General features: G+C 41.8%; 1 protein-coding gene across 1 annotated transcript in view; it reads right to left on the reverse strand.

The window, feature by feature from the left end:
• DEPTOR (DEP domain containing MTOR interacting protein) overlaps positions 1–21,061 on the reverse strand; it is a 71,410-nt gene that overhangs the window by 14,286 nt on the left and 36,063 nt on the right. Inside the window, exons 6-9 of the mRNA XM_061447816.1 lie at positions 10,603–10,788; positions 9,922–10,056; positions 6,841–6,911; positions 6,057–6,161 (exon numbers count right to left, since the gene is read on the reverse strand). Of these exons, the coding sequence (XP_061303800.1) occupies positions 6,057–6,161; positions 6,841–6,911; positions 9,922–10,056; positions 10,603–10,788 (497 nt within the window). The remainder of the gene's footprint in view (positions 1–6,056; positions 6,162–6,840; positions 6,912–9,921; positions 10,057–10,602; positions 10,789–21,061) is intronic.

Raw genomic sequence — 21,061 nt, forward strand, 5'->3', positions numbered from 1 at the left:
GGCACAGAGTAGGAACACCAAGGCACAGCTTCATGCGTTGACTGGGAAAGTACAGTGACAGTTAGGCATGCTGTTAAACAGCTGTCAAGGACAACCAACCACTAACCTATGTTTCGTGTTGGTGGCAGAGCTGAGTATTTTCACATTCACAAATATTTGATCTCTTCCAGCTTCTGTTGAATCACCAGGCTACCAACACAGCCGCCTTACTACATTTTTCTTTAGAGTCTTTTAGAAAGATTTCTACTTGAAGACCAGATGAAAAAACAAAATATCATCCAAACTGTTGACCATTATGTTCTTACTATGCTCTTAACATGCCTTAATGTGACAGCCACTCTTCTTGGGCATTATTTACAAGATGTTCAAGGTTAATGACTACCCTACTCAGCTCACTCTCTCCAATCTCTGTGATGGATATTAGCATATAAAATCTGAGGTTCTTGTTACAGCTGCATAAAGTGGAAGACAGAGCAAAATCTTGTTTCAATTTTTATGCTTTTCCAAAACCAGAGTTTATTTTATAGTAAAATATAAAATCTGATTTCTTAAAATTAAATTTCTCTAAAGTCATCAGCACTTGAATACAGTTTACACATTTGTATGGAGGACAACAGACCTTTATGTTACAGTTTATAATTAAATACTATCAGAAAATGAAGCAGTCACTTATGGAGACATGTTTGAAATTTATATATACATTTATATTCAAGCCCTACAGTAGTGCTATTCATTGCATACAGTGCTATGTGCATTTAGCTCTGCTGCTTCTCTATTTATGGACAAGCTATGAAAGCAGTTTGTCAGCAACTTTATTTGAGTGTTCACATTACCAAATACATTCATTCTGAATTCACCCTAATGTAATTATGAAATTCAGCAGTGAACTGATAACACAGCTAAAGGAAAATACCAACCTGCGTCAGTGTTTTCATGCTGTAATTGAAAACAGATGGCAACTCGTGTAATTTATGCTTTTCTACAATCAGTAACATGTTGGTATAAGATAAGAATTCTAAGACTGAATTGCATCTGCTTCAACAACACCATATGCTAGTGCACAGTATAAATATTTATCCAAACCTGCTTCATCTTCTCATTTAAAGCTCAGTCACATGAGATAGATAGCAGAAGTACCCTTTGGACACCTTCAATTAACACTGAAGCATCTCCCCAGTGCTTGAAAGGGTTAAAGCCCTAGCATCAAGCATTGAGGTATCTTCCCTTTCCTAAGCTTCGTGGAGAGGGTTAAATGGAGGCATGTTCATTGTGCCTTATTTGTACAATATAAATCCCATTCTTCAAGCTCCCAGTAGGCTGCATTTAGGAGTTACAAAGAAGTTTCTCACGATGTCCATGTTTGTCTACTTTTCCCACTATCTTGTAAAATACTGACTGGCCACAGCCATAAATGGGACATTTTTTCCTGGGGGAATAATTATTTATTTTTATATTTATTTTAGCGTTTTTACACTGGTTTATCTTGCTTGTCGAACAATTGAGCAGTCAGCAGGTTTGAGGTCAGACTTACAAGGATCATGGAAAGAGTTTTGTGTTTCTCTGCCTCATGGTGTACATTCAACCTCCCAAGAATCTCAGAGTTCAAATTTCTTCCTATTGCAGGAATCTAAGGCACTGGCAATTCCTCTGACATCACATGGTTTTGGGTTGGTTTTCCCACCACTTAACATCGTATAATGTGTAGCTATTAGTCCTTACAAACCCATAATATTTTATGATTGTGGCAGTATTCAGACTCCTTGGACTAATCAGATAGTACCTATGTTCCTTTGATTGCAGGGAGACTGTGCTTGATGACCTCAATGAACCCAGCAGCAATCTTCTCTGTGAGACAGCAGCTACTCAATTACACTTGAGATTTGGCTCTTATTCTGCTACTGAAATAAATTGTGAACCTGGAATAATCATTAGCAAATGCAGAATGGGATGGCACGGGCAGAAAATTTAGGAGGCTGACCTCCTCCCTGCACCAGCTTTTAAAGATCAGGAGGAGAGCAGAACCAAGCTGAAATCGTTTTAGCTGTATACTATAATCCCTAAGCAAAGCTTGAAACAGAAGAGCGACCATACATGGTCCCCCCAAACTCACTGCTACTAACCGAAATGAAGAGCTAGAACTAGAACAGGATAGAAAAGTTTGAGTGGTTGTTGGCAATTTGTATGACACAAGGGCCTTGGATGTAAACAGCTATGAATAGCAATTTGCTCAAAATCAGTTTAAGGACTCAGATATTCTTCAGATTCCTCAAAGGTTAGAGCTGGGCACTGATTTTTTTCAGCCAAAGAGAAAAACAGATAATCAGCAAAATGAGTGATTAATTTGTCTCTCTCACAGGACTCACACTAAGCTGGGTTTGCTTGTTTTTTTCGCAGAGGGGTAATGATAAATAAAACGTGATGCATAATTTAAGTCACTAGTTTGAAGTCAAGTTGTGTGACTTTTCAAAGAATACTCACACCTTAAAAACAGAGATTTACTTACAGAATCAAACACTGAAAAAAGGGAAAAAGTTTTCCTGACAACTGGCAATGTTTAACACTGGCATCTGCAGAAAGCCAAATTTTGCAGCCAGTCAATGCTTAATATTAAAGTAACCTGGGAACTTTGAAACCCTGCTGTTCTTGTCTCCCATTGCTGACAACAACAGACAGCAAAAGAGAGCTGCAAGTAACTCAGAATTACGCGCTGCAACAGTGACTCCTTTCATAGCCCCGCGTCGCCTCCAGCTGCCACTTGTTCATGCGCTTACAGTAATCATGCTCTTCACAACGCTTCACAGGCAACTGCACTTCAACAAACCAGGGCTAAAAATACTTTAAGAAAGCTAATTGACAAGGTATTTATTAAATTATTTGCTCATCTTCATACGTGAAGCCTCACACTGTCAGTGGTTATTCTGTTCACCAGCACCAGAAGAGGTATCAAGACCCACAACATAACACCCTCTTCAGCAGACCATGCTAACAGGGGTTTTCCCAAAAAGAAATTGTCTAAAAATTCCCCCAGAAGAGGATATAATGTATAAGGAGATGGCAAGTGCTGCAACACAGAGGTGGAGGTATGTGACAGAGACCAGTGCACCCCAGATGCCCAGCACCGTGCCCACCACACTGTTGCTCTGTGTGGTCAGGGCTTATGGAGGTTTCTCCTCAGAGTCCCAGTTCACAGCACTTTGGAGCAGGCCAGGAGCCCAGCCAAGGTCAAACTGAGAGCAACACACCACAAAGTCTTTCAGGTAAGTTTAGCTTGTAATGTTTACTGCTTTAAATACTACATATTAGAGTTTTAAATGCACAAAACGAGGTCCTACAATGAGTCCAGCATAACACAACGACAGGAATATAGTGCTCCAAATGCAAAATCACAAGCTTTACAAATAGAGGCACTTCCAAAAATGATTACACTGGATGCATCTCCTTAAGGAGGAAAAACCCTGCTGCTGCTGCCAAGAACTTTCCTACAAACTGCAAAGCCAAGTCTTGGCTCTTCCTCAAATTCTTGCTCTTTTCATCATAGCCAACTTTGCTTGTTAGTGCTTCTTTGGTGTAGTGGTCAGAGCAACACTGGCAGACAAAAGCCTCTTGCGCCAGCCCACCAGAAGTTACTGTGCCCAATAGTCTATTTTCAAAGTGCCCCTCCTGCAGCTTCCACACAGGGGAAGGATTATTTTCCAGGAGCTGTCATCTAAAGCTTGTCATACGATTCCTTTAAACTCGCCAGATTGAACAGTTCTGTAAACAGATGGATTAAGTGACATAGATTTTTAAAGATTTCAAATCCTGCACTATAATTTACATCCCTATTGCCATGGGAACACCTCAACAAAACCACCTATTTTCAAAGAAAACTGGCATTTCTTCACCAGGAGCTAAACGTATTAAGGGTTTCTAAAAATGAGGCACTGATTTTGGTGTCTAAACAGGGACTCATCTAATATATGGCCATAAAGTTTTATTGTGTACTTCTGCTCTAAAAAGCAGTTTTATATAAAGATAGCACCACTGCAAATTCAAGGCAATGTATCCCAGTTTTACTGTCTAAAATACTGTTTGCTCCCTACAGGACAGCAGTCTGTTTTACATTCTTATGTTTTGAATGGTTCAGGTGAAGCTTTGTAACCCTATCAGAGTACATGAATGCATGGAGAGCACAAATGAAGACATGAGGACATCATTTGCTACATAAAACCAGTTTTATAGGTGAAATATGAAAGAACAGCTTAACTGGAACATCCGAGTGTGTATTCACAGGGCAGCCAGCATGAAACCAAAAGTAAAAACAAACCAAAGCCCCACGATATTCAGATCTAACCTGCTAAGAGCAGAAGTGAAATCTCTAAGATTAAACATATGACACCACAGTGTTTTACAAGTTAGGTTTCAGAACTGATCTACTTTACTGCTTGCTCCTATATTCAGAGCGTAAAAGATGCTGTAAAGCACAAAACTCCCAGTTCAGGATATAGAACATACATGTGAATAAATTAATAATTTTTAAGTGTAAGTCTTTTAAGTTTACCTGGTAGTGTTCAAGGCCAGGCTGGACAGAGCCTTGGGTGACATGGTTTAGTGTGAGGTGTCCTTGCCCATGGCAGGGGAGCTGGAACTAGATGATCTTAAGCTCCTTTCCAACTCAAACCATGATTCTATGAAATTTTAGGTATGATTATTATTATTTGAAAATTATACTCTTCATATAAGAGTTGTAACTGCATGTTTTATTTAGGTATCATATAAAACATGTCACAAATTCCAGGTCCCTCAGGAATTAGGCTGTTTGCCAGCAGGGTGCTGCACGCTCCAACAGGCTCTACAGCTCCCATTCCCTCTTCCCAAGGGTTTTGCCTGTCTGTCCTCTAAAAAAAGTAAATGCTTCAAAGACAGTAGGTTCTAGCGAATGTTATTCTAAAAAAGCCAGCAGTAGGAGAAGAGAAGCCCCTGTAGTACATCTGCTAAGGAGGGTGCCATTGCAGGTCTGGCATCACACGACAGGCAGGATGTGCATCCCTGGAGCCATGGAAGTACATGTTGCTTCTAGCTTGCTGGGTGTGAATATATGAGCGAGAGGCAGCTGGGATGAGAGTGGTGGGAAGGCAGATGATTTAGAAGGCAGGTGCAAGATTCATAACTAACTCGGCTGCATGTGGAATACTCCTGAAACCTTCATTTGTGTTGTCACAGTACAGTAAAACATGCCATATACCAATAAATCAACTTTTGTGTCTAGCCCAGCCTGGACAGTGGAGTAGGTGTAGCAGCTAATCTCCCTTTCTTGCTTTTTAGGTACTTGGGATAACGCTTTGCTTTTATTTTTCTCACTGTGGAAGACAGGGATTAATTCATAGATATATGCAGGACGTTACCGAAACCCACAGGTAAGTCAACGAGCTCTGCATTAACCACAGCCTTCACGTGGAATTTGTATTTATTTTCTTAAATCATGTATGAAATTCTTTTAACTCTTTATGAAATAGTAAAATATCATACACTCTTCAAAATGTCTTGAAACTTTATTACTTTACAGCGAACAATGGGTTATGCTAGCTTCACTTTCAATAGATATGTCTGACTTTGCCTCTTTCTATACAGGCAAAGCCCAGAAGCTTTCCAGTAATCACCTAAACTGCAGTGTAAAGGGGGAAAATAAAGTTGTGCGGAGCTGGAAAAAGGTGAAAAAAAACCCAAACCCAACCCAAAACACAACTCCCACCCCTCAACACCACCACTAAAACCAGCCAACAAACTGGAAAAGAAACCAACACCTAAAGAAGGGAACAGATCAGGAAAGCAACTTGGAAAGGAAAAATGAGTTTCTTATGGAAAAGAGACTTGAAGAATCTCAGGGACAGAAGAAAAGAAACAGGAGGGGTGTGACAGGCAGCAGAACTCACAGTGCATAAATGCGTGAAACTCAGACAAAGGTATTTAACCCTGGGAACAAACGCACCTCTCCCTCCCCAAATACAGGCAGCACAAGGCCTTCACTGACCATCACAAACACTCTCCGGGTGAATCATCTTGTTTTGAACACCCACCTTCATGCCAGCCGCAGCTGCTGGCCCACTGGGGTCCACAGCCTGGATGTGGCAGGGCTTGCTGCCCCGCACCACAAAGCCCCAGCCCACCGCATCGCCCACAATCTGGAAAGAGAAAACAACGACGTGATCACCTTCGAGCAGCTCCATGAAATTCAAGGGGGTAACATCTAAATGGTTCAAGACATAATTTCAGCATCTTCCAACACACAGTACAGGTCATTGTGTATGGCCTGTGGTATCACTCATGGGAAAGGCTCTGTCCAAATGATTCCTCTTGCTTTTAATTAACTTCCTTTCTGCTTTTATTCATTTAACCAGGAGGCTGTAAAAAGCAATGCTTCCAATGACTGGGTTCAAAAATGTCTTTACTGAAAGGTTTTCTCTTAAAATGAATATGAATCAAACTTTCTGTCACATCACAGTCTACAAATGCCTAAGTAGAAGACTCCAATTTGGGTAGGTAATCCACCCCTCCACTCCTGCAGAGCAAGTTTTACCAGGAGCACAAAGTCTAGATAAGTTTGTATAATACAAATCTTATTGGCTTTATGTGATTTTACACTCCATTTAAGTCAGCAATACTAGATTGGCATAAAGACAGGATAAACAACTGCAGAATTAGACCTGAAATGTGTGGAAGTACTGATAACAGAGTTTGGGATTTTAAAGTACAAACCTCAGCAAATGCAAATAAGCTCTAATTAACCTGACAGAAAATGCCCATTTGCATTATCTTATGCATACAACATGCAGAAAATGAAGAAAAATACTGGAGACATACCGTAAAGGTTTTTCTGACATATGGGGCTCCAGGCATCAAGAGCTCATCAGCAGTCACAGGTCTCTTTAAGACTGTGGAGGCAGATAAATGAATATTCAGTATAAGCACTCCTCTGGAAATACTCCTAATAAATCAGAAGTAATTTTGGGATACAACATCCTTTTGGTCCAGCTTCCCATACACTCTTCCAGTTCTTGCAGATTTGCTTGAAGGTAGTAAAAGAGCCAAGGAAAAGGCTGCAGAATAACTCTGAGTACAAATGATGATATCTTGGGAAAATCAGGGCATTTAGCCAACAGACTTTGTTGTCTGCAATCAAGAGCCGCAAAACACTATCACAACTATCAGAAGTGGCTGTTCCTGAGTCCAGTGTTGAGAAAAGGGACTGACCTTCCTGATATGGAGCAGCTTTTCTTACCAGCCTGCTCTGTGCATGTTGGGTGATCTTTGCTATTTCATCTGAATCAGGTTTGCATCATGGAATTAAGTAACAAAAATATTCTGGTTAGGTCAGGAATTATCCCAAGAGAGTTCTGCAGCTGTAGGCACAGACATCTCACCCCATCTGGGATTTTACATGAAAGGAAATACCAGTGAGTTTCTACAGGTGATTCCACATTGCCTTGCTGTGTAATGAGGTAATTTTCCTCTGAACAAGTAAATTTAAAGTTCTGCCAAACCAAATCAATACCAATCTGTGTGTCATTTTTTATCTGTCTATAAATGCTTCATAAGACAGAGGACAACGTAAAGACATATGTTGTTCACCCTATGTGCCCACTTCACCTTTAAAATTAAGGCTGTTTTTCTTCATAAATAACTCTGATTGTATCTGCCTTTTCAGTCACAGGTGGAACATAAAATTTCCCACAGATGGTATTCGAAGACATTCCTGAGTTTCCTAATGACATTCATGGGAGCAGGCAGAATTCTATCATACAAACCAACACGTATTTCTTTTACTTTCCCATGGATTTTGACAAATTGCCATTTAGCCAGTGTTACGCTTTGCAGAGCATGCCTGATCAATGTGGAAACCCTGAATGATTATGCTTATTCTACAAGTCAGAATCAGGTAAATTATCCAGGCAGGACTCCCTTGCATGCCTCCTTTCATTGCACATCCAGAAGGATTTTCCTTTTGATGACTGTTTTTCTACATGACTGGTCAAGTCATGACCTGGGTGGTTTTAAGTGGTTGCCTGCAAGAGAACTCATCTGACAATAAATATACCTCTGCCTTGTGTTTGTTAGCACTCAGCTCAGCAATGTGTTCTGGGCATGGAGAGCAGGAAACTATCTGTGAAAAAAATCACTTTATAGTCCAGCACAGGATTAAGAATTCCTCCATAGTATTTACATCTGACAGCCTTACGTTAACCAAGCAAGATGACGTGGGGATCTGTGCTTGCGCTATGGGAGAAATTACCCTACACTGCCAGTAATTGTGAAACTCTTAAAAAGAAGTCTAAGTCCACTGCTGTCTTCTTTCAAATATGAGTCTGCTAAAGCTATTCGGTGTTTGAAAACTAGTCCTACAGGAGAATTTATTAAAGAAAAATGAGGAATTTATGCAAGGGCAACATCAGCCTCTCCTTCTTCCAGTGTTGTGTAATCAGCTGCATTAAAATAAACTTCTTCTCACCACCCATGGGTTGACACTTCGTATATAATCAGAACCATAAATGAACAGAATAGTCAGCATACTTCAGATAACAAACACATTTATGGACAGCACATGAATGTGTTTTATCTGTCCCAGAAAAGTTTCCAGGATGTAATTAATGATGAACTGAGGCCAAAGAGCTCCCCATACAACAGTCTTTGCCAGGAAGTATACCTGGGAGATAGTCTGCCAAAACATGATACTGTGGCACTCTTCATACAGGGGCAAACCCATTGCACCTAGGGGTCAACACATCAAAAGGTGGTGCTGAATGCCCAACAGTATTGAGAGCGTTCCCTTAAGCTGGACAGCAGGTCTGATGTGGGGTGCTATGGTTGCTGTGCATGCAACCCTACTGAGTCCTTCAAATTATTTCAACTTAGAACCTCATACTGAATTCCCTGCAGAGATTAAGGAAAGGGAAGGAAATGTGCTAAAAGGAGAGAGAGAAAATACTGCTGTAACTATGCCTGTCTTTATGATGGCCACCGCACAGAAGGAATGAAATGCACTTTAGCTCGTGCATCTCCAGAGCAAATTGTAAATGTTTTGAATGAGATTCATACAGTGCTTGAGGCACTCTCTAGTAATCACTTCAAATACCAGCACCCCTTTGAAAGCAGAACTTGCACATATCCAGTGAAGCCTCCCCGCCTTGCAAAACACTCCCCACACCATCAGCAGAGACCCAGTAAGTTTGAAATAATAATAAGGAGCACAAAGGGCAGCCAGGACTCTGCTTTGAAATTCAGGGTTGTTTCTGAGGGAAACAGAGAGGCTGAAACAATATCTGTCCTGGTCTGTTTTCCCCTTCCCAGATGTACAATATGAAACAATTTTAAGTGAACTGTGTAAGAATGGGTGTGTTTAACCTTCCGGCATGGGATAGGAAATCCTTTCAAAAGGAAAATAAGCTTCAGCACTACATTTACCTTCCTAAACAGCCCGGTGTAAGACCTAAACAAATGAAAACGTTGAAATGGTCCCTGACAGGCTGAAACAATGCTGCCTCTTTCTTTCAAGTCTGCTGTTTTCTGAGTTGTGCTATTTCATAGTAACTCAAGCGGCCACTGGATAGTTAAACTCTCCTCTGACTTGCACTGAAGGAATGTCTCTAGGAGGGGATTTGAATCAGTCCAGAGCTTGGCAATGAAGAAGCAAATCTGGGCCTCTGACTGCATGTCCTCCTAAGAGATAAACTGCAGCTCAAGCCACAATTATGGGCTTGATGCAGAGATTACTGGAGGCAGACGTCTGGCTTGGGTTCAGCAGACTTGAGGCTAGTAGATAATAGTGCCCTCTGGCCTACAAAACCTGTGGCACTGTAAATTGTTAATGCATCCTTCAAAAAGATAAACTCAGGCGTGATTCTAGGCATGCTGCTCCTGTGCACTGCAAGCAGTGCTGGTGCTCACCAGATTTGGGGTTGCAGAGCACTGGGGGACTGCTGCTGAGCGTTGGGCTACTGCTGAAATACCCGCTGCTGCCACAGCTACTCATGCTGCTTCTCCGTACTGCTGATACGATCTTTATCTCCTTGGTGGGACTCACTACAAGCAAACAGAAAATGTAGAGAGAAAGGGAACCCATATGAGTTATTAAACCCACTTCCCTGGTTTCTTTAAAACAACAGCAATAAGCCACGCTTTCAGTAACAACACTGGGAAGGGGTTAGTGTGTTCCACAAAGCTGGAAAAGTCACTGTATGAGCATACTGCAGCTAACATGATGGCTGAACTATTCCCATTGCACTGTCTTCTAGAAGGCATTTCAATATAAGTAAGTTTTTCCATCTTTTTACTTTGCATTTATTCTCTTAGCTCTTACTAACTAGCAAATGCTGCAGGACCCCTTCCCTTCACTTTTACTCTTCTTGAAAACTCCACATAAAATGTATGACATATTACTTTGGGCTTGGGGGATTTTAACCAGTTCTGCTTGTTTGTGGACACCGTATTTTGACCAGCATTTGAAATGCTATTGATCCACATACAAAACTACCCTAGGGAACTAAACACTGAAACCCCTTGTCCAAAAAGGACTTTTTAACATCCCATGGAGTCACCCTACAGACAGCAGTATAGTTGATGAGTCACCTGAGAGAAAACTGGTGTGTTTTCTGTTGTCATGGTTCTGCTTGCGCAGGCAAAACGGGCTGTCGTGGCTTTCTGGCATCAAGCGAGATTTCTCAGTGAGGAGCTCCATTAATCGCCGGCGGCGGCGGAAATTCATTCTGCACTGGTAAAGCAAGTTGCTGTCCATAAAATGGTGCTTGTTGGACACTAGGAAAAGAAAGGGGTAGAAGAAAGTCTATAGCTGGTAGAACTGAAATCAGAGCATACCTGTCTACATTGTGTGCACTGCATGCCTCACTGTAAGGAAGCAACACTCAGAGCTCTCCTCTTCCCCTCTGCAGACTCAGAAGGGGGAAGGTGGTCAGCTTCACACAGGTATCTTCAATATGCAAGCTTTCATAGTGTTGATAACAAAGCAGGAACTGTAGTGGCCATTGCTGAGAGAAAACTTTTACACTACGTTGATTAATGACAAGCACTTTTTATTTTCAAGTGGAAACGGAAGTTCTTTATCTTTCCATGACAGGTTGCACCATAGTCCATCTCCACACACGCCTCTTCTGTATGCCATTTGCTGCTGGTGGTCCCTGCAGACCAGATGTAGCTCCTTTCATCAAGCTTTTTGTAAACTGATCAGTCTAGGGCGGTCCCTGAGAGCTCTGACTGACCACCCTGTTCAGAGCTACAGGGCAGCAAGGAATCAAGACCTGTGTGTTTCCTCTGTCTTGTTCACCACAGACACTCTGTCCCAGACACTTCCTGCAGGCCACTTCCCCCTTTCACATGGATACACAAGGTTTGGGAACAGGCACCCAGCCAAAAATCATTTCTTACATAATGAAAAGGAGTCTTAATTACAAGCTGTTTGACACTGAGAGCAAATCCCAGGTTGCTGGTGTCAGAGAGAGAGCACAGAGCCTACCCACAGGCTGCAGCATCACCATAACGCCTGTGTTTGCTGCCACTGATGCTGCATCTCAATAGTGATGAAAAATGAAGCAGTTGGACAGAATTGTACCAGGTCCCAGAAGTGCTCTGACTCCTTCAGGGCTTGAGCACAAGAAAGCCCTCTGCAGTACCCCTGTCATTAGTACTGCAGCATCTTAAATAGCTGCAGTAGATGTTCTGGCTGCATTTCATCCATCTTCACCTAGCTTCCATGATTATGTTCCACAGAAATTATTTCCTACAGTTGACCTTTTCCATGAAGGATCTAGATGCTGGATTTACCTAGTTTATAAATCTCATTTCTTTCAATACTGAATCATAAGAACTGGTGGGTTATACATATTTATGTGTAAAGTGCAAACAAGATACATCTGCACTCAGAGGTCAGTAAAGTCTCTTGAGTATATCACTCAGTCATTTGGTCTCAGTCTCCTACTGCAGACACTGAACCTTTGCCTTGCTCTTTGCTCTGCCCAATATGTGGGGTCCAAAAGCAGCAGAGCTCAGGATGCTACACCAGACCCAAAGCCTGGAACCCTGCTTGCCTGCTTTCCCTTCATCTTCATCCCCAACACATTCTTTCTTGCTCTCATCCCTTCTTAACACCTCAGATGGCTCTCCATGAGCCCCACAGAAGTACAGCACAGATGTGACAGACCTGTAAAAAAGGCTGTATTTAGACATAAATCACCAGGATGTAATTTGATGCTTGTGAGCTGAAGGAATAACCTCAAAGAAGACAAAGTCCATTCACCTTTTCCATGATATCCATCCCAGGGATGTCTAGTCATGCAGACAATAAAGAAGACACCAGTCCTAGTACAGCATGGCCCTCTACACCTTTTTAATGAATAAAGCAGAAAGGTCACAGCAGTCAGCCAAACTGTGATGTTTCACATACCATCTACACAATAGACCCCTATTACCTACATCGCCCGGTTCTGTTGAAGAACTTTGGAAGAGCCAGAGCTGCTTGGCTTTTCTCTGCTTCATTTTGGTGCTGAATCTGTTATTACCTCAAAACAGGCGCATGCATCCTCCTTGAGCAAAAACAGCTTTGCTAAGACAAATATAGCATTGCAAGCAATTTTTACTGTGTTCTGACACATTAATTATTGCAGGCACATGCTGCTGCTGTGCTCCTCATGTTGGACAAGTATAGTATGCAATACTATTAAACAGCACTTACTAATAATCACTATTTTTGAAGAACGGAAATAGAGGAGGAGAGATTTGGAGACTTGCCTACATCCACAAAAGGATTTGCTGTCAGAGGCAGTTAGTATGTAGGTGTTCACAGCTACCAGTCTCATTCTGAGATCACTGACACAGTAAGTAAAAGCAGCACTATCTAGCTATGTCCTACATTATTAGAATAATCTGATGTAAATTAAAAAAAAAAACAACCTTTTTTTCTTTTTTTTTATGACATCCTAAAATGTTCCCTGAAACTTAAAAAGACAAATTCTACTTATTCAGCATGCTACAGGGATTCATAATCTTCAAGGAAAGAGGGCCCCACAAATACTCCCTTGGAAGTAGAATTACTGTTGCCAACAGTTTGCAATACAAGAAATGGTTTCTGATTCAAATTAAACATTATGGCACTAACGTCTTTCATTAAAACAATTCAGTTTGTGCCATTAACCAAAGTGCTCTGACGGTCCTCAGAAATGATGGCAATCAGAGATCAACACACACTCATGTTGCACACATCGTAAAGCTCTCTGAAATACTGGAATAGCTACTGACCATGAAACTAGGTAATGTAAACTTTTTTATGCCAAGATACTGAGTGTATTTTAGAATAACAATACTTGTTTTGACTGAAATACTGCAGTATTTATATACTTACAAGAGCAAAGCTTAGGTCTTACACTGGAGTAATTCATCCCCGCTGTAACTATTTTAGTCCACAGAAGGGTGAATTTTTATATGATAAATGAATACAAGTGGAAAAGGTAAGACCAATGACTGCATGATGTAGAATATTTGTACATTATTTACAAAACAAAAGCTTTGTAGCCAGACTGCCTATAACAAGTAGCATTAGTACAGAAACTGGAGTGCTCACTGATTTTCATAGTTTAATTCCTCATTTCTATAGATAGTTCATGTTTCATGTGAGTGTTAGAATAACAGCCTGCATCCTCAGTTTGAGCAGATTACATATTTGTAGCACCATGTAACCTTTTGCATATTTAAGAACCTAAAAAAAAACCTAAACAGAGGCAGTGAGCTCAGACTGTCTTCTGGTACATACATCATCAAATAAAATATCTCACCAAAATTATTGGGGTGCCCCATGGCACATATTCATGATTTGGGATGAAATGTCTGTTCTGTGACTCTGCCTAAGGATGAGTACATCTGGAAGTGTCCTTGCCCATAGCAGGTGGAATGGAACTAGACAGTCTTTAAGGTCCCTTCCATGATCCTGTGATCTGGGACAGTGTGGAAAAAGTGATTTCCAGACCATGGATCAGAAGGTAGAGTTTGAGATGGGGGAAGCAGACACCAGTGCATGCTGCCTCTGAAGCAGCTGCAGTGCAGTGTCTGTCTTTCAGGGTTAAGCAGGAGGAGCTACACTTGTCCTTTATAAATCGCAGCTATGTGAATGCCGGACTCAGAGCACGCCCAGAAGGTTGGGTTTGCTGCACTTAGTACATGCTGGGTGAGAGGTATTAGAGCACGCATAGGTGCTCAGATCAACTGCTTTAAGAGTCCATGTTTTGCTGCAATCAGCAGAGAAAAGTGGGAGTGAAGAACTTTCCCAAGCTGATTGCGGAATGCTGAGAGGACTGCACAGACTTGCCCGGGAGAGATTTCTTTAAAGGTAATTTAGAGGTTGCTACCTCAAACTAATGTGAAGTGTTGACCCAGGCAGCAGCAGATAAACTTGTGGCAGCTGACAAGGCTTTTGCTCCAGTTATCTGTCCCTCTCGTGGAAGCTGCTGCTGCGAGATAGGGATTGACTTCACTCCTGAATTAGTTCACTGCCCCCCATAATGGAGCATAGAAAAGCAAACTGGCACTCATTTGTCTTAAAAAGTCAGGCCACGGATGGCAAGTATTAGGACCTGTATTTGTACATGACGAGGATGATACAAAGAGCAAGGTGGGGTGACTTCATGAGTTTCTCATTCCAATTCAATTCACCAGTGCTCATGTGGCAACATGTCCACGTTACGATGTTATGAAACAGAAATAAATGTACTAAAGACAGTAAAGTAAAAATACGGTGACTGACAACTTCCAAAATCGTAAAAGTGCACAAGAGCATTTATGGTCCTGAGGGAAATGCACCAGCATGCATTCAATCACCGATGCCAGACTTTGGGGGTACAGTCACAATCCACCAGTTTGATCTCCCACATACACAAGCCACAAAGTTTCTCCCAGAAGCAGAATTTTAAAACTGTCTTTTAATCTTACATACATATATTTTTACTTGTACTTTAAAGCAGCCTATAATGACCACTTCACTCTTTCCCTTATGAGCTTTTTAAGGCTTCAGTCACTTTACCTGACAGGCAATGAAGATTTAACTCAAGGCTGAGTTTGTTTAACTTCAGCTGCTAATCCCTGGACTTTGCTACACTTTCATCACAAAGTTACATAAGATCTGGTAAAAAATCTTCGTAAAGAAGTCTGTGAAGTGATGAAGCCAACTCTCAAACATCGCTGATAATCTGAATAAATAACACCCCTTAAATTATGATTTAACTCCTTGAATCCTCTTCAGTATTTCTTTATCCTTCCTAAAATCCAGTTATCAGAACTCCATGCTCAGTTACAACCTCACTGCCCTTCTCTTACTTGCTGTTGTCCTTTTTGTACATCTCAGGCTCGCAGTAACAAGTTACTACAACTATACTGCACAAAAAGCATGAAATGGGAACAACTTGTGACCAGTACTTTCTGGACAGCATTGCCTCACATCAATGGATGAAGCCTGTATCCTCATTTCCTAGATGTATCGCCTTCATGTTATACCAAAACACACATCTTTAGGGGTAATGACCATTTAATTGAGTTCAATTATTTGTTTACAGTCTCATCTAGTTTTTACAGACTTCATTGGTGAGGATTTCAGTTTGTGTATTTTGATATTTCTCTGATTGGGAGCACCCAATGTAGCAGCTTCGGTGCTTCTTACGCCTGGCTGCTTAACAGTTTCTGTCCAGACACATAAAATATAAACTTCAATGTCCACGCAAATCTTTCCTCTCCAGATTCTGACACAAAACTCTGGGCTCTGCATGGGCCTCAAACAGCCTTGTCTTTCCTTCTTTTGCAAGGAGGCTGATGCATAGCAGAGATAGAAATATTAGCTTTACATTGACTTCATAGAACTGAGGAGGCTTTAGAAAGTACAAAAGCCTATTTTAATAAATGGTGTGAGTCATGCCTTTAAAATCAGGCCACTTTTAATAACTGGCTTTTCCCCAGAATTCCTCCCACCACTTCAATTCCCTGTGATTTTTAGCGCTGATAATCTATGTGCATCTCCACTGCAGTGATTAATGCTTTCTACCAGCTGAAAGCTGCAGTTCCCAGTAGAGCACATCCAGCTATGCACTCCAGCTGCTCTGCACAGCCCCACACAGCGCTGTCACCAAGCAAGCCCGTAGCTGGAGCTGGGGGACAGATGCCCCGTGTTGAGAGAGCAGTGGTAAAGAAATCAAAGTTCTCCAAGGAGCCATATGAGCAGCTCTCCTCAAGAGAGCAGAGGATGTGTTGAAGTGTTCGCCTGTTTGTTTGTGTGAGCACGTGCTTGTGCTGGGGTTAAAAGGAAGAGACCAGCAGAGTCTATGGAGTTTTCACTGTGGATATGTCATGCCTTTCCCAACGTCAAGACAAAAGCAGACTGAACACTTTCCAGCAGCGCACAGCACATTTCCAAGCCTTTAGCGGCACGAGGCAGTGGCCCCAGTCTATTCACAAGAACACTTTATCTTTTTACTCAGGTAGTTCCCTCTATTAAAATGACATTAAACCCAGTTCGAAGTTGCAGGAGATCATTCTGGACCTTCATAATTACTGGCTGCAACAGTCTGTGCCGTCACACAGCAAGTCGCAGATGACCATACTGGTTTTGACCTCAGGAATGGCAGGACACTGCCTCAAAAGAGTTGATGTTGTACCAAAACCAAATGCAGGATGATGAGACACGCTGGTGGGCTGCAGGGAGTGACGGTTTATCTGAAGAAGGGCACAGCCCCAGCTGCTCCCACCAGCTCCCGAAGCATGATAAGGGAAGGGTCTGGCTGCAGCCTCATGTCATTTTGCTTTCCCGCTCCCCTCTCCTAAGCAAAACCAGCGTTTAGAAGGGAAGGAAACAAATAAATGCTGTAAAATAATGGTTCCTTAAAGAATGCCTCTCTCCATGGATAGCACACAGCTTACTGAGTCTGGCCCCTCTGTGCCTCAGGCCTTTAGCTAGTGCAGTGTCGGTCCCTGGCCAGAGAAGCAGTGGCAGTGTGTGTCCACTTTGGCTTTCACAGAGCAAGGGTGAGCCCATGAGGTTGGAGAACACTAAGCAGCTGCTGAGACCCACAGAGCTGCTGGCCTTGGGGCTGCTCCTCACCTCAGCTCCATGCTGCCTACCTCTGCCACTCCTGCCCTGACCTTTCCAGTCCTGCCTTGCACCAATGCACGTGCAGCTGGAAGGAGAATAACCGACACGTTATTCCGCACTGGACAATGCTTTTCCCATGCCTCTCAAAGCCTTCCTGTTTTTCTAAAGCTAATCTGGCACTGCAAATGCATTTTAATAATGGCACCTATTCAGATTAGTTTCCTTTTACACATTGATGAATTCCACCTGCTCGGAGCTCCCTTGGATCAAGGAAGAGAGGCTACAGATGTTCAGCCAGCACAGGGCTTTGCATCTTGGATTCCCTGCACCATAAAAACACACACTTACATTTCCACCTTTTATGCACGTATATATGCCACGAAGACTGTAGATAAGCCCACCTGTGAATGTACTCAAGCAGCATGTTAAACTCTTGGCAGTGCAGCTCTACTATGCTGTATTTTTTTCTCATCTGGATTACAAGGAATTCACTTTGAATGGACAATGAATCTAAGCCTGAACTGCTCCAGTTTCCACTGACCCTCTGATAGAACACTACAAGGCAGATCCTGGCCCTGAAATACAAAATACAGAGAGCTGTTCCAGCTCCTCCTAGATAAGGCTGAAGCTAGTAAGTGTGTCCAGAATTAAGTAGGTCCTGGACCTGTATGTAGGCCCAGAAAAAAAAAGCTATGATATACTTAGAGAACCATGTCTTCTGAGCTGCTTTAATGAACTGTGCTGTATTCATGTAGTGCAAAAAAAGTCTAGACAACTTTTACACTTCCTTTAAAGCATTAGGATTATGATAGACAACTGTCAAAAGTGCCTTGGTAACTGAAATAGAGAGTGTCCTGCTCTAAGTAAAGTGATATGTTCTGCTCAGGGCATTCATATTTTATTTCAGCTGCCTTAAAGTAGGCACGCACATAAGTGTTTCTATCTACATTTTGTCGTAAGCTTGTCATCTATTTGCAGTCTATTTTCAAATACACACACTTACTCTAGCATGAAAAGCCAGTGTGGAATCACACGAGTTTCAGCAGTCTTTTCCATTTGTATATGAGGATTTATCGTGTTTAATTTAGCAAGTTTACAGAACATAGCCAACTGCTTTTCTTTGCTTCCAAATAAAGTATGGAAAGTACAGTCTGCGGCAAGGCAAGCAGAAGATGAAAAGGCCCATCTGGGTATCTGTTTTTTTTGTTGCAGCTGTTAAAAACTGAAACCCATTCTCTGTCAGAAAAACAGAATTCAGTAGTTAATATGGAAAGGAGACTTCGTATGTGATTTACATAATGCATAGAGTGTGTGGCTCTCTCAAAGAACAAGCCCACTCCTGCTTTAGATAAAGACAACTGCAAGAGGAGCAGCATGAGAAGCTGATACAATAGGAAGCCTGAAGATTGTACAATTACATACAAAGTTCTTCTTCTCTCACTTTCCTACCAGGCCAAAATCATGAAAAATATGCAAAGTGGTCTCCAGATTTAGCATACGCAATTGAATTACTGTGGGGGAGGAACTGCTAGGGAAGAACTGCCACACAAACAACCAAGTGCCTCTGCAAGGCATAGGCTCAGGGGGAGCTGGGCTTAGAATAAAGAACAAAGCTGTGCTGCAGGACTTCAAAGACTAACTGAAGGCTTGTGTTTCTCCAAGATAAATCAAGGCACCATCTGTAAAAAAGTGATGCTTTATAATTTTTAGCATGGAATATACACAATGAAATCTTGGATAGATCCAACAGCTGATGGGATCCAGGTGCTGGATCAACTAGAAAAATATACAAAAAAAATCTATGTGTAAATTTTGGAGGAGAAAACCTATGAGCAATACAGTCAAGGATTTATGGGATGGTTCAACGGCACTTATAAATTGCTACCTGCAGTTGGTTAAAGCAGAGGCATATATTTCACATATATGACAAGTTTTCACTTGCCAAGTAAGTTACAAATGTCACTTACAAATGTCAGCTAATCATAAGCAACTGGACATGTAAGGTAAATGTAACAACACATACTTCACAATTTATGGGCATTTTAGATAAGAGAGGGAAAGCTTTTCAACAAAATCAAAAGAAATAATACTTTCCTAGGTATTTAATCTACTTCCACAATTACAACAAACTTGTGACTGCACCATGGATCCTGATGCTCGAAGCTAAATGTGCTGATCATCTTGTTAAAGGAAATTCTGCCGTATATAAAGGCACAGGGTTCTTGCAAAGAATGGGGAAAATTAAATACATGTTTTAAGACTTTTCTGCAGAGACAGGGAGAGAGCGTATGTCAATATTTACTGTTCTCAGTAAGTCACTACAAAATGTTTGTTCTCTTCTCTGAAAGTAATTTGCACAGTGGAGTTTTGCTGACAAAAGATTAACTCTTGAGAGGTGATCAGCACCTGCTGAAGAATATGCACCTGCTTTGAACACACCACATCTGGCCAGGTGCAATTAATAAAACTTTTTAAAGAAGAAAAGCAAATCCAAAGCAAAAGACCCTTATATCATGCCTAGGACATCTTACCTCATTTACTACCATTATAAAATCCTACCACTGATAAAATGTTTCAAGGAAAATACCTTCCAGTCATTGCCAAAAGAGACTTTTCCACCCCTTGCCCATTCAGGAAAGTAAAGTCTATGGCCTTTCCAGACCCCATCATATGTTCCTCTGCAGGTCTGAAACTGGGAATCTGCATCCTGCCCTCCTGGAGCAGAAAGGACAGCCATGCAAACCTCTGTGTGCCAAACTGTGCTGTGGTCACTGCCTGGGGAACGTGCAGGAGGGATGTCAAGAGAGGAATAGCACTAAGCACATGCATTTGAAGGTAGGCAGCAGCTTGGGAAACAGCAATAGTAAAAGAAAGATAACATGATCTGGGATGGGAAGGTGAGCGCTGCTGCTCAGGTTTGACTGGGATTGCGGCACACGATGTACTGCCTGCGATGCAGGGAAATGGCGGCATATTTACACTCCACAACCTACTGAAAAGTATTTCTAAATGTGCTATGGCTTGGTTGCTGCCACAGAGGAAATGCAAATATTCACCTTGCAGGTGCTATCCTAAGAAGGCATAGGTTCCTCTTAACAGTATTAACCAGATTTTAAAATGGAAAGTATCCATCACTTGAGATTTCAAACCTTAAGCCTTTTTGCAAGGCATGCAGACGTTTCTCCATCCCTCAAGCTTCTGTACCCGATGAGTCCTTGCAGGAGGACTTAGCCTATCGTAGCAGTGGTGCTCTTCTGCTGAGGTGCAGGGTAAGTGTTACAGCAAGTGCCATAAGCAAGTATGAGTCAAAAAGTGAAGCCAGAAGGAGCTTTGTGGATACCCTCTTTCCTTCTTGGACAACTCAGTATCTCTGTTCTCCAGACTGAGCAAGGGCTGTGACTATCTGTGTCCTCTGCCTGCACTCAGCCCATCCTTGCTTTGGTCAGATTTATACTGGAGCCAGCAGGGAACTTCTTTCTTCTCTTGCTGCATGTGAATTTTGACCACAGTAACTACTCTGTCTCACCATTTATATATGAAGAATCAGGAAAGACCCATTCTCCTGGAGGAAAGTTTTACCTGTTAATATTGCAAAGCTTTACATACCTCACCATAATAGAAATGGTCTTTTTAACAGCTGAGAAACATGTTCTGTTCACCTTTTGTCCCTGCCCTGATTGGATGTTCATCACTGTGTTTATAGTTCTTTATTCCTGTCTTCGTTCCTATATTCTGGGGAAGATCATCAGTGTTCACAAATGCAGACTAATTACTGGTAATTACACTGCCAACAGAAGCCTTTAAGAAATGTAGAGTGCATAATACCCTGCTAGCTACATTTATTTTTATTCCATATTACCTGGGAGTACCAGTTCAGAGGAAAGGACATCTGGCTCCTATTTGTGAAAATGGTGGTTTGTGGGTTATGATCTGTATGTACCAGTGGGATTT

The sequence above is a fragment of the Pezoporus flaviventris genome, unplaced genomic scaffold (genome assembly GCF_033815535.1).
Source record: "Pezoporus flaviventris isolate CSIRO_AGI_PZ_B2104156 unplaced genomic scaffold, CSIRO_AGI_Pfla_v1 ptg000007l, whole genome shotgun sequence".
NCBI classification, from domain to species: domain Eukaryota; kingdom Metazoa; phylum Chordata; class Aves; order Psittaciformes; family Psittacidae; genus Pezoporus; species Pezoporus flaviventris.